The sequence below is a fragment of the Sus scrofa genome, chromosome 4 (genome assembly GCF_054392235.1).
Source record: "Sus scrofa isolate SSC_HxYL_T2T_F1_AM1 chromosome 4, Sscrofa_HxYL_maternal_Yorkshire_Landrace_v2.0, whole genome shotgun sequence".
Lineage (NCBI taxonomy): Eukaryota > Metazoa > Chordata > Mammalia > Artiodactyla > Suidae > Sus > Sus scrofa.
Window position 1 is genome coordinate 108389759 of NC_139386.1, and position 25863 is coordinate 108415621.

At 36.6% G+C, this 25863-nt stretch overlaps 1 protein-coding gene across 1 annotated transcript in view; it reads right to left on the minus strand.

The window, feature by feature from the left end:
* Positions 1-518: 518 nt before the first annotated feature.
* The window catches only part of MAN1A2 (mannosidase alpha class 1A member 2), a 161826-nt gene continuing 136481 nt past the window's right edge, over positions 519-25863 (minus strand). The window contains exon 13 of the mRNA XM_001927622.8: positions 519-6450. Coding sequence (XP_001927657.4) covers positions 6318-6450 — 133 coding nt within the window. The 3' untranslated portion in view covers positions 519-6317. The remainder of the gene's footprint in view (positions 6451-25863) is intronic.

Here is a 25863-nt window from a genome sequence, read left to right on the forward strand (position 1 = left end):
CATTTCAGGCATTGCTATCACCCCATTTGATGCTCCATGGGGACAGTTTTAAATAGCCTGGAGTTCCTTGGTGCTTGGAGTTCCTTGGTGGCTCAGCAGGTTAAGGACCCAGTACTGTCACTGCTATGGTGTGGGTTCAGTCCCTAGCCTAGGAACCTTCACAAGCAGGTCAAGTTAGATTTTAATGTGACAGAATGAGATCCAGTGATTAAGGTAATTTTTAAGCTTGATGGTCTCAGAGGTTGGACTAGACTGGGGCTTAGAGATAACAGGCAGTCATACTAGAAAATCACCACACAGGTCTACGATTGGTTTTCTTAAAGTCAGATAACATGAAAATTACCCTTTAAGCAAGTTCTTCATTTCTCTAACATCAAGGAATATGAAGTTTAGTAATAAATACTTTTTGAATGTGGAAGACTGAAGACCACCAGTTACTGTAAAGGCCAAAGTTGTTCTGAAAATAGGAAGACTGAACTCTATTGTTATCAGTGGGTACAAATGAAGAATAAACAGCCTTTTCACTTAAAGAACATCTTTATTTAATTTTTAATATACAATCTTACCTTTAATTTATAAAAATTACATACGGAGGATATGACTGGAAATCAGTTTAAGAGTGGCCGGTGGATACTGATTTAGGTTATACTTGCCCCACTTACTAGTTTAGGGAAAAAAAATAGACCAGTGAATTTGAGACCAGTAAGATTGAGAAATGGCATTTCAACTTCCAAATCCAGTAATAAAACCGGGGATGCTGTATGTAATTAATCCAACAAAAACTAGTTTCTAAATTTTCTAAAAAATAGATTTTCCCAAGAAAGAGCTGAGCTTATCTCCATGGAGTTTTCTGGTATGAAAGTTGCAGTAGAATTCTATAGCATTCAAATGGCTACAAGACATTTATAACTGTTTAAAATCCTCTGCATATTAACATGTGTGTATGTGGGTGTGTTTGTGTACTCACACTTACATTCACACTGAGCTGAAGCCATCTGTCTAGGATGCTGGACCTAGAAAAGCCACATTTATAAGGTATGCTCTCTCTATCACTCTAAGTATAGGCTTTCCCTCCTGTAGGATTTCCAAATATAGTGAAATAATTGATGAACTTCTTAGTGAAAAATCTATTTTTGGGATGATTGGCGCATGAATACATGTACTAGCAAATATGGTGTCATGTAATTTTATGAGTTCTGCTGGGCTCAAAGTTTAAGATGGATTCGTTGTTAAACAGTTAAGAGGCTAAGGTGGAGGCTGCTTTAAATATGACGCACGATGACATTCTGAAATAATGCTATTGACTTGAAAAGGATTTGAGGCAAGTGCAAGGAGAGAGAAGGGGAACTCTTCTTCTGAATACTCCTTTTCTCTGCACTCCTCAGATTTAGGCTGTTCTAGAGGTAAGAGGGGTGGGACCCCACTGTAGTCTTAAAAAGGAACAGTGGTTGCCAAATGGCAACTGAGGCACATAACCCATTTCCTGTTGCTTAAAAATTTTCCAAAAGATTGGTTTCTGCAGCACAAAGGTCAGAAATTCTATCATATTCTTGTCATAGGGCTCTAAGAGTATTCAAGTGGAAAAATCTTTGCAGCTCCAGTAATCCAGAGTCCTGGTCCAAAGGTCAGTGAGCCAGCAGAACTTAGAGCAAATACACTCTTTTGACACCAAAGAGATCCTTCCTTTCACATGGAGACTCTGGAATTGTGGCAATAAATGACAAGGCAAGGATAAGGGCTGACAGCAGACCCCACCACACACACACACACACACACACACACACACACACACGCAAAATGCCTCTTTCAAGACAGTTGTATCAAACTGAAACCTGAACAGACTCCAATAGAATACATCTATTTTCAAGATAACAAAATATATAGCTTTAGGTTACACAAATACATACAATCGTACTTAACACACATCTTTTGCTTTAAAAATGAATTAGGTACTCAAAACACAGATAAAAGATGCCTATCAAAGTTTACAGGGTCTCATACAAGTTAAAATCGGGACCAAGGGTTAACAACTATGATCCATGGGTCATATCCAGCCCTCCATGTTTTTGTAAATAAAGTTTTACTGGAATACAGCCAAGCTCCCCCCCCCCCCCATATACTGTCACACCTGCTTTCATGTTTCAACAGCAGAGCTGAGTGGTACAGATAGAGACAGTACGGCTCACAAAGCCTAAAATATCTATTTTCTGGCCCTTTAGAGTAAAGCTTGCTGATCCATTATAGAACACAAAGAACATGATCTGAATGAGCTAAAGGAACAGAAAATCATCTTCACCAATGTTTTTGGACCAGAATAAGTGCATTTAAATATCTCCAGATCATATTTGGCTACTCAAATATTCTGCTTAGAATTTGCGCAGCCAAAACAGTTAACAACTGAGTTTGTTAATTAACAAACACAGTATTAAAAGTCTGTGTACAATTATACTAATGTATATACGTATGAAAAGAGTGGATAAGATAAGAGCTAGCCAATTTGAGGGTAAGGAAACCTAAAGAAAAATAAGAATGTAAAATACCATTACTAGCAACTGTTATTAGGAACATAGAAATATTTTAGTATATTTTTCTTTATAGTTAACAGCATGGGACCATTACTAGGACCCATAGCAGAGCACAAACAATGTACAACTGCAAATTTTATCCATGAATTATGTGACAAAAATTTTGGAATACAAAATAACCAGCTTTTCTATAAAACATTAACTTTTAATTATGTAATTAAAGTGATATAGCAAAATAAGAATGTTTTTATTTCTAAAGTAGATATTTTAGTCAAAGTTGCATCAGAAATCAAGTATTTCTTTGACATTTTCCAAGAGACATTAGTTATTAACTACAATTATAGCTGTTAGTATTATATAGTAACATATTGTTTAAAATATATTATAAACCATTTCTTTTCTTCTTTAATTTAAATGAAATATAAAATTAAGGATTCTGTAACATGAATCATACTGGAAAACATTTAAAATGGTATGAACTACACTTATACAGAAAATGCCATAGGAATCACAAAGTGTTCTAATACTTGAAAGAACCTAGCACAATGCTTGCTTGGCACACATTAGGTACTCGGTGTTGGTTCATTCACTCTCTCACTCACTCACCCACTCTTTCAAGGAAATCCAGGCAGGCCTAAGGAGGAACCGCATGATAAGAATGGCAAGCACAACCTTTTACCAAAAAATCTGTAGTTCTGACAAAGACTTTGGCAATGGAGAATGGAGATGAGAAGTGAATGATCAAAATTTTGAACTGCTTGGTTAAAATCTACCAAGGGAAGCCCTGGGTTGCCCCAGGGGACATCAGAGAGAGTAGGGGTCAATATCCAACATAAAGAATACGTCGCTTCCATACCCAGGTTCGCTTTTACATACAAACGTCTCAAAGACAGGAATAAGGTGATGACAGAGAGACATAAAACAGCACATCTGTGCAACCCACCAGAAAGTAAGAACCCTGTGACTGGGTACTTATTTTTCAGCACTGAGTCTTCTTCTTGGTTGGGACCCCATTCTCTTGGTTTTAACAACTTTATACTGGTTTGAACCAAAAAGTATGATCCTAAAATTCTGAAAGAAAATAAATACAGAAGCTAGAGGGGGTGTTCGACATCTCTATTTTTTTTTTTCTTTCACATACCAAATGATCTATCTACTCTGCACATTTGTGCCAAAGGCACAAAGCAATGTGTCAGCTTTTGAGGAGGCACCTGATAAGGAGCATTTCTAGGCTCTTTGCAGAAGGTCTTCTAAATACAATGAGTATTTAACCTGAGTAATAAGGTCTACAAAATGCAAAGGACTGTAAAGGACAGAACAAAGTGAAGAATATTCTTGGAAGGACTAAGCAGAATAAGGACTGATCTTGGAGAAAATAATTTTTAAAATCTATAGCAAAAATAAAACATGACACTGGCAAGCCATTTGTAGCTGACTTAAATTGAATTGCCTTTGGTATTCAGAGAAGGAGAAAAAAAGGAAGCAGTGTTACAGGCTGCAGTCTTCTTATCATCACGAGGAAGGTAGGGAGATGATGGAGAAGACTCTCCCTCCGTCCCTCTCTAACTTTTTGCTTGTACCAGACATGCCTTCTCTCGAGCTCCAGTCATCCGAGAAATACACACAGAGCACTTGGGAGGGCGTTCTGTCGTCTCATTCTTTGAGAAGTTCCTGGGGAACCAGGAAGGCCCCTTTCTTCTGCATTCTTCTAAACAAAGTGAGGGAGGGTTCATTGCCATCTCCGCAGCTGTTCTAGGTCTTTTGCCAAGTCAAGTTTTTCATTTGCTTTCGTGACTCATAAGTGGGCTTGTGCTATTTTTAGGAGGAAAGCTAACATTTTTGAGAGCCAAATACTTTCCCTCTCTCTTCCAAAGTTAGTCATCTACCATTCTCATTTAAAATTTTTAATTTTTTAACTAGTAAAAGGTATTACAATTTCAACATGTGTACTAAAATTTAACTCTCCTAAAGATTTAAATAATGCAACTGGCTCTACATCCTTACTTTCTATGTACACTGAAAATCTTGAGGTGGTTATCCTTTATGGGTCATTTGCTGAACCGTGAGGACTGTCTGACTATTTGTGGTATAAGATGATCATCCTTAGAAATACTTAATTTTATTAGTTTATTAAAGCTTTTCTCAATTTAAACCCACCACATGCCAATAAAAGAGGAAAAAGAAAAACTATCAAAGTAAGAAAGTAAGCCTTCAGAATTCTAAAGTGGGCTTCCTATACATCATTTCATGGAATATTCCAATTCAGAGTAAATATTAGACTAATTAATACTACTTCCAACTATTACTGTCCATGGAAGCTGTTTGTATTAAATGTAAAGATGAAAGAGTGACATAAATTCAAGGGACATGAAATTTATAAGCCTTATTTATCTTATAGTTCATAATAAAATTAAAGTCCTTCCCCCCAAAATATAAAGAAATAGTCATCTCTTTAAAGAAATACCATGGCAAAATCTATTGACGGTAAGAGAAAGCCTCTTAGATATAGCCCACATTTAGTGCAACAGAATTAATTACACCGTATTTTAGACACTGAAAATTATTTTGAAACTATTCTGATTGATGCTTTGGATTTCTGTAAATATCCTTGGAGAAAATACAAGCTGAATTTATTTTTTACAAAAAAAAATTTGTGAAAAACTCACGCATCTGATGGGATAATAAAGGATCCCCTGTCCCAAGAAGAGTTAAGGAAGTTTCACTGTATTTTGCTTTCGATGTAATACACTGTAGATGTAAGGTGGCTTATTAAGGTGAATTCAGAGCTGCACAATAGTACAGTGAATTGTGCCGAGCTACATAAAGAGAGCTGTCAATCGAGGGATTCTACTGAGTTTAGAATGAGGTTAATGTGGATAAAAGGTACTTGGTAGATTTGCTGGTTTGGAAAAATAATCTCCTACCAACAAAACCAAGGCTTTCTCTCAGAACAGGTTTCAAGGCAACGAACTGTGGCATTTTCCCCACTTTTTGTCATGCTACCAACACGAGACTGAACAACATGCACAAAATCCCAAACCCAGGCTCTTAAGTAGTGGTTATGATAAATAGCAGTTTCAATGATTCCATGTGGAGACAAAGACTTGAGGAGTATTCTTTGTGAGATCATGCCCCCAGAGAAAACAAATTTAACCACAAAATTTCAATGGAAATAGACTGAGATTTGAAATGGTTGCCAGTCCAGTCATCTAATGGGGAACTTGAAAATTCAGACAGGGATAGGTACTCTGGTTCTTTTTCAAGTCTTCTTGCTGCCGATGTGGTTACACTGTTCTTTTGTTACTGTTTATACATTCCATTATTAAAAATGGAGCAAAAAGGGATAAACAATGCATAAATATTTTGACTTGAGAGCTGCTCCACTTTGGGAGGAAACAAATATATAACTGGTTCCAAAGGCCATCTCTAATTCCTGCAAAGTGCTCCACATTCTCGGCTTATTCTCAGGAAGTCTAGCCTCCGGATTCCAGGATGCTGAAAGCAATACAGTAGTAGCAGGCATAATTTCTCATGTGACCATCTTGTTAGGAATCCAAGCACATCAGGTCTCTGTCCCATACACACCAGGATATGTTTTGGTCAGGTATAAAATGGAATCATTTCAAAGTTGAGATATCTACAAGTTGAAAAGTCTTGCAGGGAATAGTCATGTTTCACCTTGCCATATTGACTTAAGAGGTCCAGGTTTTCAAAAGGCCCCTCTCCAGACGAATCTCTGCAGTGGTCCATGTAAACAAAACACAGGTGAGAATGGTCTTTCTGGGGCTGCTTTCATCGAACAGCAGGATTTCTTGAAAGCGTGGTGTTGGCTAAATGTAACACGGGTAGAGGGTGAGCCTCTGTATTAAATACCCAGTGGTCTAAAGGTAAAAGGTCATCACTGGAGAACAGCAGATACAAATACCTGAAAATAAAAGGGGAAAAATGAGTTTCCATTAGGATTCAATGAGATCAAGTGGTCCCAGAGCAGAGGACACCCATAGCTTATTTTGAACGGCTTTGATGAAAAACACATCAGAGAATGAACCTCATCTCAAGTGATTCACACCAAAATAATGGATTCCAGAATGGTGCATAAGAAAATCCAGTAAGATGAAAAACTAGACCTCTGAAATAAGGCAGTTAAGAAGCAAAGTCCACATACCCATTTGAAGCACATAAAACAACAATGCCATAAAATGGCATAAAACAAACCAATTCATAATTTTTCAGAGACATTCTTTGAAAACTCAGATGTAATATTAATCATATATTTTGGCAGTTTACAGAGCTCACAGTCTAACTGTGAAATTAGTTAATTCACATTTATTTATAAACACTGAAGGAAATAAATACATTATGTGGACACAGCCAGGACTTTTATACCCTCCCAATACACCAGTTTTTGCAGTTCTTGGTGCAGGTACTGCAAAATAAAGGTTGCAGAAACATTATAGATTTACAGGAGGTTTAATAAGTTATCAGCCTCTCTGAATAGGTAATAATATTGTTTATATGAAGGTAAGGATTCCTACCGCTCTATGAATATTTCAAGCCACAGCGGTAACTTAGAAATTAAAAAGGATAGTTTACACACATAATGATTCTTAGCTGTAATACTGGGCAAATTCCAATCTGAATTCTATTAGGGGGTCATCAAAGTGAGTATAAGACAACCATAAGGAGTCAGGAAATCTCGGCTTTAACTCTTGATCTTAGCAATAACTAGCTGGGCCTTAGTAGGCTTTTGTGAAGAATTCCTTCATAGTATTTTAGCTAAATTTATTTTTTAAATAGGCACATTAATATCTTTTCTGATTACTGGCATAGTTCTAAACGACAGAGTAATAAACAGGGCTAAATGGGGGTTGCTAATCAACTTTATACCCTATAAAGCTAAAATGGAGAGAAACAAGGCCTCTAACCTCACTCCTTGAGCCTTGACCTTAAGACCTGCTTGACTGATTTATTCACCAGCTTACAGAGAGAGAAGCCAGAACTGAAAAAGACCTGGATGGACAGAACAAGAGACTCTGCTGGGTCTGCTTACTGTATGGATACCAGAAGCACAAGCTCTCTGTGTTCTGAGCAAAAACATGCCCAGGAGAGCTATGTTCTGTGCAGCTGCATGTCCCCTGGTTACATGTGGGTAATGGGTCAGGCTTGCTCTAATCTCATCACTTCTTTGGAGAGGAGTAAGGTGAAGGAATAGAGGGAGAAAATGCAGTTTCCTGCAAAATGATTCCTTTCCATGGGGGATGGAACAGAATCACCTCATGTAAACACAAATGTTATAAAAATCAGAATGATAATGAATGTGAAAGTTTTAGATAAATTTTAGATAAAGAGGTATTATTATTTTTAAACAATCATTTAACAATAATCTTACTAATACTGTAGTGGGTTGAATAGTACACCACCTCCATCCCCCACTCTTGTCTACCTGGAGCCTCAGAATGTGACTTTATTTGGAAATAGGGTCTCTGGGATATAATTAATCAAGAATCTCAAGAGGAAATCACCCTGGATTTAGGGTGAGCCCTAAACCCAATGACTTCTACCTTTATGGGGGAAAGAAGAAGAGATTTGGACTCAGAGACCTACAGGGAAGAAAGTTGTGGGAAGGCAGAGGTAAAGACTGAAGTTAGGCTCCCACCATCCGAGGAAGATCTTCAGGGGAAACGGATCTCAGACTTCAGGCCTCCAGAATGTGAAAGAATAAATTTCTGTTATGCCAAGTTGGTGGTAATTTGTTATGGCAGCCCTAAGAAATAATACAACTTCCACACCTGCCCTCTGTGGGATACCTCTGGACCTTCAGCAGGGGTTTAGAACAAGATTGACCACTTCCTGGAGAGTCAGATAATTCCTAGAGAGTGGGGGCTAGGCTATGGATTTATAGATATATTTAGAAATTAAAGTAATATAACTAAACAATTCATGTCAAGAACATGGTATATACTCTGATTTAACAATAGAACAATAGTTCCCGTCGTGGCGCGGTGGTTAACGAATCCGACTAGGAACCATGAGGTTGCGGGTTCAGTTCCTGACCTTGCTCAGTGGGTTAACGATCTGGCGTTGCTGTGAGCTGTGGTGTAGGTTGCAGACGCGGCTCAGATCCTGCGTTGCTGTGGCTCTGGCGTAGGCTGGTGGCTGCAGCTCTGATTCGACCCCTAGCCTGGGAACCTCCATATGCCGAGGGAGCGGCCCAAGAAATAGCAAAAAGACAAAAAAACAAAACAAAAAAAAACCAATAGAACAACTGGAGAAGTATCTAGTCACTTGTGATGTAACATGATGGAGGATAATGGGAGAAAAAGAATACACACACACACACACACACACACACACACACACACATACATGACTGGGTCACTTTACTATACAGCAGAAACTGACAGAACATTGTAAATCAACTATAATGGAAAAAATAAAAATCTAAAAAAAGTATCTTCACTGTAAAACTTGAGAAAAGTCTGCAGTCTAAATGAGCTATCAAACTACCAGATATTTTTTTCTTCTAATCAGGATTATTTAAAAACTCTGGTTCAAAATTAGAGAGAAAAGAGGTCTCTAAGTATGTAAAAAGGTGCTGTTAAGTACTTCAGTTTTAAGGGGTGTCTTGCTTACTTTTTAGAGCTATTTTTAAATGCAGTTCACATACATCTCTTTTATCTTTATTATAAAAAACAAGACATTCAGAGGAGGAGATGGTGCCAGAAGTCATCTCAACCTAAGTGTTAGTGGTAACCACGGAATAGGAAAGTTTTACAGAAAGAACAGTCAACCAAATCTTAGGAGAAGCACTTAAGTGCCTGTGGAGAAATGGTAAGGCTCAAAGGACCAACGCGTTCTTTCCTTAATCCCTTCTGTTGATCAAATGAGTCTTGCTGCTTTGTTTCTTCTTTCTCACAACTACCAATGGCAATGTCCAGGGCGTCATGGACAGATGGTACAGCTCTAACAGCTTGCGATGGGGACTGCAAGTATCTCATAAGAAAACCTCCAATGTTTGAAAAACCATTAACATAAACCTTCCATTTCATTTTTATTCTTTATGTTTATATAATGTCTTGGGAACAGACTGGTTAGAAATCGAATTAAACTGAAGAGACTCAGTGGAATTATATTCTAAAAGATGACACATTAAAACATACATTAACCTTTCCAAAAGATCTGCCCCCTCTTACTCTCCACACATCTTTTCCTCAAATCTTAAAGTGGGGAAGAAAAAATAATGAAACAAATGTGGATATATTATGGATCACATGCATTTTTAGAAAAGATAAACTGAAGCAGGCAAAACATTTCTGGTATGCTTTCAATGGTTTATTAGATTTTGTCCTGAGATATAAGGAAGCTGGGGAAAATTCATTTTCCTTGGCCTTTAGGGTCAAATAAGTTAGGACAATTTTCCTATAGGATGGAGGCTACCTAAACTACACAAACAGTTGAATTACTTCATATAACAAAAAGCCTAGAGATAGATGGAAACAAAGGTTGGTTAATTCAGCAGTAAAACACTGTTAGATCTCTGGGTTTTTAAAGATTAATAAAAAAATATTAAATTTTTCCTGGTGCTGAAAGACCTCATCCCTTTTCTTAGGTCATTGACTTAGGAAAACTTCTGTCCCTTTGATATGCACATAAATTTTTTTACAAGTTTAAACTTCTTGCCAGCTTTACAATACAGGAATGTTTTCCTTAAGAAGCTGGGAAGCCATGCCTTTGAAATGTGAACATCAGGGAAGAGAGCACCCCAATCCTCCTGTCACTGTGGGAGGTTAGTTTAGGGGCTTTTCTCCAAGCTCCTTCGTCACAAAGACAGAAGCATTATTTTTCCTTTGGATAGAGGCAGTTAACACAGACGGCCACCCAATCACCCAGCAAATTCAGAATGAACTATGTAGAGCAAACGGTGCTGTCAAGAAGGTACCCCAGATCCCAGAACAAAGTGGAAGTTAACCTGATCACTGTATCCACGGGCCCTGCGTATTCGCCGTTCCTCCACATACATGGATTCAACCAACCTCTTACCGTGTACTTCTCCAGTGTTTACTACTGATAAATACACGCATATTAGCAGACGCATGAGTTCAAATTCCTTCTGCTCAAGGGTCAATTGTACTCTTACCTGAAGACAAGTTATTTATCTTCAGAACATATACATAATTGACTGTATCTACCTGGTTATACAGAAAGATGAAATTTCTGTCTGTCTTTGCCATCTGGCTGTGATGCAAATTGCAGTCTGGTTTAAGGCTTATTCAACAACAAAAATGTTTTCTTTTTCTGCTACATTTGTGGAAAGGATTCTCTGAGTTGGAAAGAGATTTTGTTTTATTTTTTTCCCCCCAGTAATCAGGATCTCCATTATTTTTTTTTTTTTCACTTTCTCCTCAGAATTATAAGATGCTCCATACATTATATCTTCACACAGAAAGTCCAAAGTCAAAAGAAAAGAGACATATCTTCAGGTGTGTGTAGATTTTGATATTCTAACAAGTGCATAGTGGTATCTCATTGTATTTTTAATTTGTGCTAATGATGTTGAGCATTTTTTCAGGAGCTTATTTGTCATCCATCTCCTCTGAAGATACAAGTGACAGTGACATGTCTGTTAACTCTTCTGCCCAGTTTTAAATCGGCTGCACATTATCTTATTGCCGAGTTTTGAGAACTAATTATACAACCTAGATACAAGTTCTTTATCAGGTATACACTTTGCAAAGACTTTATCCCAGTCTGTGGCCTATTTTTTCATCATTTCATTTTCTTTCAAATGCTTTTTAAAGAGCAGATGTTTTTAATTTTTAGATCAATTCATCAATTTGTTCTTTTATAAAAGATTATGCTTTTGGTATAATACCTCAGAAATCTTTGCCTAGCCCGAGGTCACAAAGATCTTCTTCTACGTTTTCTACTAAAAGTTATTCTAGCACTATTCTAGTCAATTATTCTAGCACTTTTTGTTAAAAAGTCTTCCTTTTCTTATTGCATTTTCTTTGTACTTCTGTCAAAAATCAGCTGCCTATACACACACACACACACACACACAAATATGACAATGAAACAGAAGAGGAAATCAGGTGGGGAGGACTCAGGGGACTCGAGATCCCCCCACCCGATTCTCTATTCTGTTTCATTGACATATTTGTCTATCAATTATTATTAGCTGTTATAGCAATACCACAGTGTTTTGATTATAACAGTTTTATTATGTTAGCTTTATAGTAAATCTTGAAATCAGGTAATATTAGTTAACTTTGTTCTTTCTCAAACTTGTCTTGGTTTCTAGGTTCTTTGCATTTCCACATGAAATTTAGAAAGAGCTCATTAATTTCTACCAAAAAAACCTTCAGAGATTTTGACTGGGACTGTATAACTACAGATCAATTGAGGGAAAATTAACAATACTGAGTTTTCAGAGCCATAGAGAAAATGAATCTCTCCATTTATTTGGCCCATAATTTCTCTCAGAAATGAATTTTGGTTTTCAGTGTACAGGTCTTTTATATGTTTTGGCAAGATTTATCCCTAAATATTTACCTGTATGTTATTACAAGCAGCATTTTTTGAGTGTACTGGTAGTACACACAATTGATTTTAACATATTAATCTTCTATCTCCAACCCTGCTAAATTCACTTACTAGTTCTAGCAACTTTTTGAGAAACGCAATAGGATTTTTAGAGAGGACAATCATGTCCCATGTAGAAGAAAAAAAAAAAAAAAAAAAAAAAAAAGGTTAGATGTACTTCTTCTTTTCTAGTCTGGATGTCTTTTTTTCTTTTTCTTGTCTGACTGCACTGGAGAGAATCTCCAGTATGCAGCTAAAAAGAAGAGAACAGACATCCTTGTCTTATTCCAGATCTTAGGAGGAACCAAGGAACCTATAGTATGAGGTTAGCTATAGGTTCTTTATATACTCTTTATCCAGTTAAAAGCAACCCTTTCTGCTTTTTGTTTGCTAAGAGTTTTACCAGGAATGGATGCTGAATTTTGTCAAATGATTTTTCTGTCTATTGAGGTGATCATAGGGTTTTTCATTTACATTTCACTGATTTTAAAATGTTAAATCAAGTCTCCATACCTGGAATAAGCCGACTTGGGTCATGATGTGTTACTGATTTAATATGTTGTTAGGTATGATTTGCTAATATCTTTAGCTGTTTTATAGCTATCATATTAGTTTTGTTTCCAATGAGGTCTCTGCTGTCATTCTTGCATTTGCTTGTTCCTTTTTACCTAACTTGTCTTTTTCCTCTGGTTGCTTTTAAGACTTTTTTCCTTTATCATTATTTTTGAGCAATTGGATTACATGTGCCTTGGCTGAAGTATTCTTCATATATCTTGTCCTTGAAGCTTGTTCAGCTTCTTGAATCAGTGGATATAGTGTTTACATCGAGTTTGACAAGATTATAGCCAATTTTTTTTTTTTCATTCATCCCTCTGCCTTCTCTTTCAAAGATCTCAATTTCACGTATTTTAAGCCACATGCAGTTGTTACACAGTTCACAGATCTTGTTACTATGATTTGCTATGTAGATCCAAAGCTATAGATTACCACCCCCCTGCCACGCCACTACTGATATAGGACTTTCCTGAGTCCTCTACTTGGTGGCCCATGAATCAGGAGCTTTTCCAGTCATGTTATCGAAACCAGGCATTGTCCCTGGCCCTGTATGATCACCACAGACTGTTTCCTTTCTTCCCTCAGAGATGATTCTTTCCCTCAACTCAGTAGTTTCTTCATTCTGTTGAATGCTCCAGGGGGTTCTCCTGGGTTCTCTATGTGCAGCTCTCTCCTCCCTGGTACTTTCTGTGGACACTAGCTCTCTTAGTTTCCTTGGACTCACAGTTCAAGCTCCTCAAAGAGCTGGCTGCACTCTGCCTCAGGCCTCCCTTGCTGTGCAGTGGACTGGAAACTCCATCAAGACAGCAAGCTGGGGCCTACACAAGGTCCACCCATCTTGGGTCCCTTTTCTCAGAGATTACAATCCTTCATTGTCTCTTGTCCAGTGTTTTGAAACCCATTGTTTTACATATAATTTACCTGTTTGTTTCAAGGGGAAGGGTAAATCTGACCTCCATTATTCCATATTAAAGAAGCAACAATCCTATTCTTCCATTTTTAAATATTCTGTCAAATGATTTGGTGAACACCACATAACCATGTTCATGGAATCCCTTACCCTCTATTATTAACCTTATTAACCAGTTCAAAAAGACCACTAGAGTTTGTCCAGCAAGAACTTGTTTTTAGGAACCCTTTCTGGCTCTTCATGATTACTAATTTTTTCTAAAGACTTTATACCATGCTTTTTTGGAATTTTGTGAAAATGGACATTACATTGATCTACTTTCATTTTTCTTAATCCAACTTTTCCCTTCTTTAAATTATGTATCTATTCTGCTGTGTTTCTCTCCATTATTCATGAAAGAATATTAATAATGATTACAAAAATTACATTTATAGTAGTACCTTGATATGTAATTTCTTTGGCTCCTTATAATCATTTAAAATAACAAGTTACTTTTCTCCTCTTGGAGCTCTAGTTTCCTCTCAGTTGTATTTGTTTTCCTTTCATGACATTCCAGGGTAAGCTATAGGGGTTGGAGTTAAAGTATAGATGTTTTGGCATTTTAAATCTTATGATTTCCTTTGTAGAACACCATTGCTTTTCTAATTTTTTATTGTAGTAAAAAAGACGTAACATAAAATTTACCACCTTAACCATTTTTAAATTCAGCAGTGTTAAGTATATTCACAAAATGTTTTCGTCTTGCAAAACTGAAACTCTATACCCTTTAAACAACTTCCTTTTTCCCCCTCCCCCAGGCCCTGGTAACCCCTGTCTACTTTCTTTTCCTTTGCATTTGACTGTGGATACTTCATGTAAGTGAACTGTAACAGTATTGTTCTTTTGTGATGACTTATTTCACTTCACATGATGTCCTCAATGTTCATCCATACTGCTGCTTCCCCGATTTCGATTCTAGAATCCTACCTTCCATTACTTTTAGTGATGTTTTTTAGTAATGTTTTTTAGTCAGGCTAGTTTTCTTAGTGTCTTTTTAATGAAAGCTAGCATTTATTATCTCAAGCTGGAGCCCTCTTTTCATGAAATGACTTTCTGCCTTATATCATCTGTTAACATCTTGTGTATCATTTAGCATCATTTCAGTATTTTACTCATAACTAGAGTTAGTTCACATCAAAGTTCTTTTCTCTGAATTTCCAAAATATTTATATTCTATTTAGCACTTGACTATATATACTTTTATTGAGTTTGCCCATGTCCAGAAGTAAGAGATTTCTTAACTAGACCTCAAGCTCATGAGTAAAGTATGTTTCATATGCTTTAATTCTCAAAGAGCACAATTCTGAAAAGAGAGTAGCTATTTAAGGAATACTACTGACTTGACTTAGTTTGTAAACTAGCCTTCAGGGGGAAGTGAGCAGAGAATAGCAGAGAACAGGAGATTTAATGCTACTTTTCTCATCCAGTTGGAAAAATAGTCCTCTCACGGTAGAAAGTTACTTTAGGATACAGTTATGGACAAGATAAAAGATAAAAAATAAAGAATAAATGGAAGGGAATGATAGGGGCTTTGTTTTTCAGTCTTCCCTCTTTAACTATTTTTTTTCCTAAGAATCCTTACTCCAATGATCTATCTCACTGATTCTTCCTTTCTCACAAATGTATTACTTAGATACTTTCGATGACAAACTGAATCATACTACTCAAAGCTTTGTTGACAAAACCATTATCAGAACTGTCTTTGAACCTACTTCAAAACCTTGTTCACTAGGGAATTAGCTTTAATACTGTGATAGCTGGCTAACTGCACATTTGCTTATACTGAGAATAACTTTACAGCAGAGAAAAATAACAATAGCTATAAAAAGAAGAACCGGAACTACTACAGGATATGATAACATCAGCAATAATATCTGAATAACAATTTACTAGCTTTTTTCCTCTTTCCCCCTACCTCAATATTTTACTATAAAACTTTCAAACCTATAGAAACCTTGAAAGAATGTTACAGTGAAACCCACATATACTCACCTTCTAGATGCTAAAATTAACATTTTGGTATATTCCTTCATCACAAATCTATTATACTACGTATAACTAGCTATTTATAACATTAAAATATTCTCCTAGAAAAAGCAGCTAATTAGCCAACCTAGCTAAATATCAAGAAAAACATGCTTAGTAAAATTGTTTTCAAAGGGAGAAATAGAAGTGTCACTGGAATTTTTTTTAAAACCAGAACAAACTTAGAACAATAAACATTATATAACAATATTTACTTGAGTTTTGATAGGAAGACTGTTGCCACAAATTTTAGCTCCTACAGTTCTATCTTTACTATCTCTGCTTTAAGCGGCACCAAGATTAAAAACACTTAGAATTTTATTTAATAGCACATTATTTGATAATAATTATTTGACAATAGCAAATCAGATGACGTTAGTTTTAAGGAAGAATTAAAAAGTTTCTAGACAGAAAAAGTTAAGAGCAAGACGTATATGTGAAGTCAAATGGTCAACAAACATAATTCCTTTTTTTCTAGATGTCTTTCAAAAGTTTATGACTAATGGACCAAAAACATACTTGCTTTTTTTCTAGATGCCTTTCAAAAATTTATGACTAATGGACCAACAAAAAGTGAATGAATTTTAAAAAAGTGATATAGTCATATAACAGTATATTTACTGAGAGAAAGGCATGAACTATTGATACATGCAATAACACTGACTGATCTAAGAAATACTATGACGAAAATAATGCCAGACAAAAATAAGTGCATAATGCACCATCAGGCAACCTATAGTGACAGAAAGCAGCTATCTACTCAGGGTTGGGGTGAAACTCACAGCAAGGCTAGAATGGAGATGTTCCACATTACCTGCGGTGGTACTTACCCAGGCTTATATATTTGCCAAAACACAATGAAATGTATACTTAGAATGCTTCAATAAAGCCAATTTTTAAAGCTAAGAAAAAAGGCTGACAGAAAAGGAAAATAATCTTAAGTGTTATTGCTACATGAGCACAATTTGAGTTGTAGCTCCCTCTACTGTAGCAAAAGAAAACTGGCAAGGATATATCAAAGTACAGAGTTTGGAAACTGAAAAACTGCTTATCAAGAGTGCAAGTGAAATTCTCTCTGTGTGTTTGTGTATTTGGATTGCATTGATACTGTGGTTAAGAGGAGTTAAAAACACTGTGGAGACCCCAGTTCTGGTTCTTCAGTACACCATTTGAGGAGACTGGACTACATAAATACAGCAGTCAAGCAAAGATTTGCCCACCTGACTGCATGATACACTAGCTATTTCTTGATCCCTAATTGCTTCCATAAATGGTTTACTGAGTCACAGGTGTCAGTAGTTCTCAAAGTGTGATCTCCAGACTAGCAGTATCAGCCTCACCTAGGAACTTGCTGCAAATGCAAATTCTCAGACCTCACTCCAGACCTACTCAGGAACTTTGGCACTAGAACCCAGTCATCTGTGTTTTAAGAAGCTTTCCAGGTGATTCTGATGCATGCTTAAATTTAAGAACCACTACCCTAGGTTTACTAACTTTTTAAACTGCTAACACTAGTTAGTTTGTACTGTTTCTGCTTTTCTCCTCCATGTGGGCATCTGAATCTTTGCCTCCTTACTGAAAACAGGTTAACTGCCCTAATTTCCCTGTTTTGACATCTTGCCTTGGGCTCTTTCTTCTTACTTTATCAATTCTTTGGCCCATTCATTATTAGCTATATTCTAGCACTAACCTAATTCTGATTCTAAGCCCTGAGCCTGAAGCAGGAAACAAAATAGGTCTATTATTCTCTTCTCCTTCCCACTCCCACTTTTTAAAGATCTTATATATAAAATTGCTGTTTTTTCAGATCTCTCTCTTAGAATCCAATGATTTAATCCTTCATTCCATAAATATTTAACTGAAACAAGTATGTGTGGCCCCACTAGATGCTAGAGGTACAACAATAACTAAAATATACTCCTTGTGAACTTTATATTCTAAGTTGGGGAACCAAAGGGAATTAAACAAGATGTTAGAAGATAGGTGCTATGGAGGAAACTTAAGTAAGGGAAAAAGGGAATGGGGGCAATTAAAATTTTATATAGGATAATTAGGGATGCTTAAAAATAGTTAGAAATCATCAATTACAAACTACTACTTAAGACTGAAATTGTAAAGTTTCTAGGAAAAAAACACGGAGAGAAAGAGCTCCTTGATGCGGGTCTTGGTAACAATTTTTTGGATATGACACAAAAAGCAGAAACAACATAGGAAAAAAATAAGTAAGCAGAACTATATCAAACTAAAAAGCATCTGCAGAGCAAAGGAAACAATCCTACAGAGTGGGAATAAATAACTGAAAATTGTCTATCTGACAGGTGTTAATAACCTAAATATGTAAAGAACTAATATGACTCAATAGCTAAAAACAAAACAATCAAAGTAAAAAATGGACAGAAGAACTGCACATTTTCCAAAAAAGATGTAGAAATGGCCAACAGCTGATACATGCAACGATGCTCAACATCAACAATCATTGGGGAAATGCAAATCAAAACCATAATGAAATATCATCTTACACCATCAGAATGACCATTATCAAAAAGACAAGAGATAATAGATGTTGGTGAAATATGGAGAAAAAAGAAACACCTGTGTACTCTTGATGGGAATGTATCTTGGTAAAGCCACTAGGAAAACAGTATGGAGGAAACATTAATAAAGGAAGATTATTCAAAGAAATGGAAAGATATCCCATGCTCTTGGATTGGAAAAATTAATAGCATTAAAATGGCCATACTACTCAAAGTAATCTATAGATTTAATGTGATCCCTATCAAATAACCCATGACACTGTTCACGGAACTAGAACAAATAATCCTAAAATTTATATGGAACCATGAAAAACCCAGAATTGCCAAAGAAATTGTGAGGAAAAAGAACAAAGAGGAGGCATAACCTTCTCAGACTTCAGACAATACTGCAAAGCTACAGTAATCAAAATGGTGTGGTACTGGCAAAAAAACAGACAGATGGATCCATGGAATAGAAACCCACACACTCTTGGTCAACCAATCTTCAACAAAGGAGGCAGGAACATGAAACTGGAGAAAAAGTCTCTTCAGCAAGTGGTGCTGGCAAAACTGGACAGCTGCATGTCAATAAATCAAGCTAGAACACACCCTTATACCATACACAAAAATAAACTCAAAATGGTTTAAGACTTAAGCATAAAATAGGACACCATAAAACTCCTAGAAGAGAATACAGGGAAAACATTCTTTGACATAAATCATACAAATGTTTTCTTAGGTCAATTTCCCAAGGTGACAAAAGTAAAAACAAGTGGTATCTAATCAAAATTACAAGCTTTTTTGCACAGCAAAGAAAACCATAAACAAAATGAAAAGACAACCTGCAGAACTGAAGAAAATATTTGCAAACAATGTAGCCAACAAGGGCTTAATTTGCAAAATATAAAAATAGCTCATACAACTCAATAACAACAAAAAAAGCCCAACTGAAAAATGGGCATGAGACCAAAACAGGTATGTCTCCAAAGAAGACATTCAAATGGCCAATAGGCACTTGAAAAGATGTTCCACATCACTAAGTATTAGAGAAATGCAAATCAAAACTACAATGAGGTACCATCTCACACCAGTCAGAAGGGCCATCATTAAAAAGCCTACAAACAACAAATGCTAGAAAGGATGTGGAGAAGAGGTAACCCACCTACACTGATGATGGGACAATAAATTGGTGCAGCCACTATGGAAAACAGTAAAAACTAAAAACTGAGTTGTCATGTGATCCAGCAAACCCACTCTTGGGCATATATCCAGACAAAATTATAATTAGAAAAGATACATGTACCCTTATGTTCATAGTAGCACTATTTACAATAGACAAGACATGGAAACAATCTAAATGTCCATCAACAGATGAATAGATAAAGGTGTGGTACATATATACAATGGAATATTACTCAGCCATAAAAAGAACAAAATAATCCCAGCAACATGGACGCAATTAGAGATTATCATACTAAGTGAAGTAAGTCAGAAAGAGAAAGACAAATATCACATGTTACTTATATGTGGAATCTAAAATATGGCACAAATGAACTTATTCATGAAACAGAAATAGGCTCACAGACATAGAGAACATTTGCAGTTGCCAAGGGGGAAGGGATGGAGTGGGAGTTTGGGGTTAGCCAATGCAAACTATTACATGTAGAATGGATAAACAACAAGGTCCTACTATATAGCACAGGGAACTACATTCAATATCCTGTGATAAACCATAATGGAAAAGAATATGAAAAAAAAGGAATGTGTGTGTGTATAATAACTGAGCCACTCTGCTCTATAGCAGACATTAACAAAACAATGTAAATCAACTATACTGCAGCAAAGAATAAAACATTAAAAAAAATTAAAAACGGAACAATCATACAATCCAGCAGCGCCACTTTTGGGTATATATCCAAAACAAATGAAAATAGGGTATCAAAGAGATAGATACCTGCACTCCCACGTTTGTTGCAGTATTAGCCAAATTTCACAGTCGCTAAAATATGCAAACAACTCCAGCGTTCATCAACAGATGAAAGGATAAAGATGTGGTGCATATACACACACAATGGCATACTATTCAGCTATGAGAAAGAAGGAAATCCTGACATTTGCAACAACATACATGGACTTTGAGTGCACTACACTAAAGTGAGATAAGTCAGAGAAAGACAACTATTCTATGACCGCTATATGTGGATTCTAATAGTCTGTCAGTAACGGCATCAAACACTGTAGATGTTATATATATTACTAACACTACAAGTAAAAAAATGAAAGACAATGTGAAAGAGATTCATATTTATTTGCAGGTTCATGCACTGATAACACAGAAGCAGCAATATGATTGTTTTATGGTAGCCTAGTATAACTGATATGATTGCTTCACAGTAGCCTAGGCTATACCTGAATAAATGATTAGAAAATTTTTATGGCATACTGTTATAGTCATAGTAACACAGAATTGTAAACACTGCCACATATTTTCAAAAACTACCACCTGTGATGACAGGCTGGTACCCAGTTTCTCAAATTATGAGAGAGAGATGGGGGTATGCATACTGCACAGTAACGTAATTTGAAAGCCAAATTATAAAATGTTAAGGAAACTAATGCAGTATTCATTTTATAGTAAATATTACTCATCTTGTGCCTACATAGGAATAAATACTGAAATGATGATAATATAAAAACATCTCATTCTGTATGTTCTTCCCATATAGTTATTAGATTTCCACATGAAGACACACACATGCACAACAGGTTAAGTTTATTAACTGTACAGAACAATGATCTATTCATTAGGTGGATGTGGATCATCAGAGATCCAGCCTTTGTGCTGAGTAGGCTGAGGAGGGGGCGGGTAGTCTTGCTGTCTCAGAGGTAGGGGAGGTGGACGGGGAGGCAAGCACACTCAGTACAGCTATGTGCAAATACATCATACATTCTGACTTTTTGCCTTTTCATAGCTCTAAAAATGTTTCTATGTGGTACTAATCCTTCTTCCACTGTTTGCTTTCGTTTCAGTGCTTGTATCATAGAAGGTCCATGTCATAAAAGAAGTCAAAAGCAGACCTGAATAAGTGGAACCCTCCCACCACACTGTCTAAGGTCAGTTTGTTTCTGGAACAGCTTTTTCTGTCTTCTTCCTCATCATCTGCTACTGGTTGGGAAGTACTTGTCTTCTGTTAACTCCTCTGATGTGGTGTCTAATAGCTCTTGAATTTCTCCAAGATCCATAACCATACCCTTCCTCCCTCCCTTTTTCTTTGCTACACCCACAGTCTCGTTTATGATTTCCTTGACTGGCTCTGCTGTAAATCATGTGAAGTCATGTGCAACATCTGGACCCAGTTTTCTCTGTCAAGAATTTACTGGTTTCAGGCTTGATGGCTTTCATAGCTTTTTCTTTAACAATGATGGCACTTTCAATGGTGTAATCTGACTGTCATGATAATCTATTGGGAGTTCACTTCCACAGCACTGACAATGCATTACATAGAGTACCGAGTGTAATCAGTGGTCCTTAGAGGCTGAATCAGAGATGTGTTTGGAGGCAAGTAGGACACTTTGCCGTCTTTGGTGTTTAACTCCAGGATTCTAGGTGGTCAGAGGTGTTGTCCAATAACAAAAGAACTTTAAAAGGCAGTCCCTTACTGGCAAGGTACTTCCTGACTTCAGGGACAAAGCAAGGATGGAACCAATCCAGAAAAAGGGCCATCCTCCAGGTCTTCTTAATATACAACCAAAAGATGTGCTGTTGGTATTTATCCTTTCCCTTCAAGGATCAAAGATTAGCAGCTTAACAGATAAGGATAGATAAGGATAGTTTTTTTTTTTTTTTTTTTTAAGTTTTACTGAAGTATAGTTGATTTAAAATGTGATACTCTGCTGTACAACAAAGTGATTCAGTTATAAGGGCAGTTCTTTTTTTTTTAAATTAATTAATTTATTTTTTTCCTTTTTTAGGGCCGCTCCTGCGGCATATGGAGGTTCCCAGGGTAGGGGTCCAATCGGAACTGTAGCTACTGGCCTACATTACAGCCACAGCAACACCAGATTCAAGCAACGTCTGCGACCTAAACCACAGCTCATGGCAATGCCAGATCCTCAACCCACTGAGCAAGGCCAGGGATCAAACCCGCAACCTCATGGTTCCTAGTCAGATTTGCCAACCACTGAGCCATGATGGGAACTCCATAAGGGCAGTTCTTATAAGTCCAACTGCATGTACACAAAACAGTAGAGTTAGCTTATACCTTATTGCTTGAAATTCTGGTACTTATGTCTCTTCCTTCTAATAAATGTCCTCTGTGGCTTTTGTTTCCCCCAAGAACAGGGCACTTTCACCTGCATTAAAAACCTGTTTAGGAGTTCCCACTGTGTCTCAGTGGTAATAAACCCAACTAGTATCCATGAAGATGTGGGTTCGATTCCTGGCCTCACTCAGGAGGTTAAGGATCCAGTGTTGCTATGAGCTGCAGTGTAGGATGCAGACATAGCTCAGATCTGGCTTTACTGTGGCTGTGGCGTAAGCAGGCAGCTGCAGCTCTGATTAGACCCCTAGCCTGGGAACCTCCATATGCTGCAGGTGTGGCTCTAAAAAGCAAATAAACAAAAAGCCTGTTTAGGCAGACATTCCTTTTCCTCAAAGATTTTCTTAACAGCATCTGGGAACTCGATGCTGCCTCTTAGTCAGCAGAAGCTGCTTCTCCTGTTGATTTATCTTGATTTTCTTTTTTAAAGCCAAATCTTCCTAAAGTTATCAAACCATCCTTTACTGGCTTTAAATCCTCCAGCTTTAGATCCTTCACCTTCCTTTTGCTTTAAGTTGTTATATAACTACTTTGCTTTTTCTCAAATCATATTAGGGACCATAGGAATGCCTTTCTTATAGCAATCCTGCACCCAAATAAAAAGGTGTTTTGCAAAAAAAATGCAAGGTTTCTGTGGTGTCGCTGGTGTACCTGCAGTAATGACTTAATGAAGTTCTAATTTTTATGTTTTTTACAATCATCCTCACACTAGATTCACTTATCATGCAATACTGAGAAACCCCAGCTACAGACCACAATCTACAGTACATATCAAACAATTTAACTTTTTCTTGTAATGTTATAACTTTCCTCTGCTTCTAAAGAGCATGTGCAGCATCACTAGCGGTGCTATGTATGGGTCCCACTACTCAAGGTTCACAGTATTGCACCAAATATGGTGAAAAATACCTAGGAAATACAAGAGATCACAATTTACTAGAGAGACAACTGCTCACATGGAGATGATTAGCATCATTCGGCATTTTAAGTGGGTACTCCTATCACTTGAGCTCAGGAGGTGGTAACAAAATTACTATAGTAGCACAGATGTATTACAGTTAATTCTATGCAGTTACAATTTAATACTGCATCTTGACATTTGTTGACATTGCTTTCCACTGTGAATGGTGCCATGTACAGTATGTGTTAGGTTTTGAGAAATTTTAACTTTTAATAACAGATTTGTGTATCTTTTCTGATAGTAAATGATAAAACAGACTAATATGTACATATATTTTATGAATTTATGATGTACCTGAATTCCTCCTTATTTTTTTTTCATTATTTCTAGGCCACATGGTTCCATCCGCAAGTTTTTTCAAATGTCACACATTTCAAAACTTTTCCAATGTATTTATTAAAAACAATACATATACATGTGGATCAAGGATCAACTGTAGTTACCTTTGGGAAGTGAAACTAAATGTAGGATACAGAGAAACTTTTGTTTTTCACTTTTTTCTTTGCCATACTACTTAATTCATTTTGCTATATCCACATACTATTTTATATTTTAAAAATTTATATTAAAAACAACCCCATTAGCCTTGATTTTTGAGGAGCTACACAAGGCATGAGATAGATATTTATACGACTAATTTTAACATGACAAGTACTATGTTGTTAATTCTGTACAGTACAACAAACATTTGTTGAGTGTATGTATATTCTATCCCAAACATTAAGCTAAACACTGAGGATATATTTTTTTTTTTTTTATTTTGCTCTTTAGGGCCACACCCACGACATATGGAGGTTCCCAGGCTAGGGGTCTAATCGGAGTTACAGCTGCCTGCCTACACCACAGCCAAAGAAATGCGGGATCCAAGCCACTTCTGTGACCTGCATCACAGTTCACGGCAATGCCGGATCCTTAACCCACTGAGCAGGGCCAGGGACTGAACCCACAACCTCATGGTTCCTAGTTGGATTCATTTGTGCTGTGCCACAACAAGAACTCCCAACAGTAAGGATATTAATAATTCATGTATACTATGAGAACAGGGGAAGTATTTTAAGTATACCTAAGGACGGACTGATTCTGTCCTAGACTCAGAGAAAGTGACATTTGAGCTACGTCTTGAAAAAGTAAAAGGATTTCATTAGGAATAATAATTTTTAAAAAAAGGAGTGATAAATTCCATGCAGAAAGAAAAGCAGGAGTAAAAGCACCTAAGTAAAAATACATAATAGGCAGGTACAGATCAAATAAATGCAGGGGGAAAGTGGTATAGTAGGAGAGGTGACTAAAGAGATACGTGTAGCACTTTATCTTAATTATTCAGTGTAAGAGCAAAGAATATAAACAATGTGAAGGTAAGGAGCAACCTTTTCCAACCACCTTTCTCACTTGGGGAGATATACCTGCGGGCTAAGTTCTAAAGTAGGACTACTGAAGCAAAATTAATGTGCTCTTAACACCTCCCAGCAGGTTATTTTCCAAAGATTTCACCACCCACATCAAATAACATACACTCACTTCCAGTGTTTGTGACTAGATCCATATATCCTTGATAACAATTAAGGGAAAGAGTTGAGAAAAGATATATAAATGTGAACTGGTTAGAGGTCTTTAAAGTTTGATTAACTTGGATATATGCAGAAAAGGCTTACCTATTAAATCTGTGAGTGACACAAAGCTAAAATAGCTGATACATTAAATGAAAAACCCAAGAGTTAAAAAAATTTCAATAAATTAGAACAGAATGTTAAATCTAACAAAATAAAATTTAAAAAAAATAAAGGTAAATGTAATACATTTCAGAAAAGCAAGTCATAACAACATAGGAGAGAAAATAATTATCTTGGAGTTCCCATCGTGGCTTAGTAGAAAGAAATTTGACTAGCATCCTATTAATCAGGGATAATTACAGAAAAACTGGAATAAGACAGCCATTTAGGATAAGAAACTTAGTTTAAGACATGTACATTTATTTATTTATTTTCTGGCCACACCCACGGCATGTGGACGTTCTGGGGCCAAGGATAAAACCTGCGCCACAGCAACAACCTGAGCCACAGCACTGACAACGCTGGATCCTTAACCCACTGCACTACCAGGGAATTTCTGAAGCATGTAAATCTAAATTATCATACACCAGAATGTAAGCTAGGAGTGTGCTAAATGTAGAGCCCAGGAGAGTAAAAATGTTTGTCCTTTTTACCTACTGCTGTATCTCCAAATACCCTGAGTGATGTCTGGAAACATTTTTTGAACAAATAAAGTGACAGTTTATGAGGCATTCCAGCAGAGACTGACAGAAAAAAGAAATATGAAATTTAAGAGACGGTATCAAGGACCTTACTTTGCAGGTCTTTAGGGAAGTGGACATACTTGAAGTCTTCACCTTCTTCCAGGAAAGTTTATAGCTATGGTCATACACCCTTTAGCACCA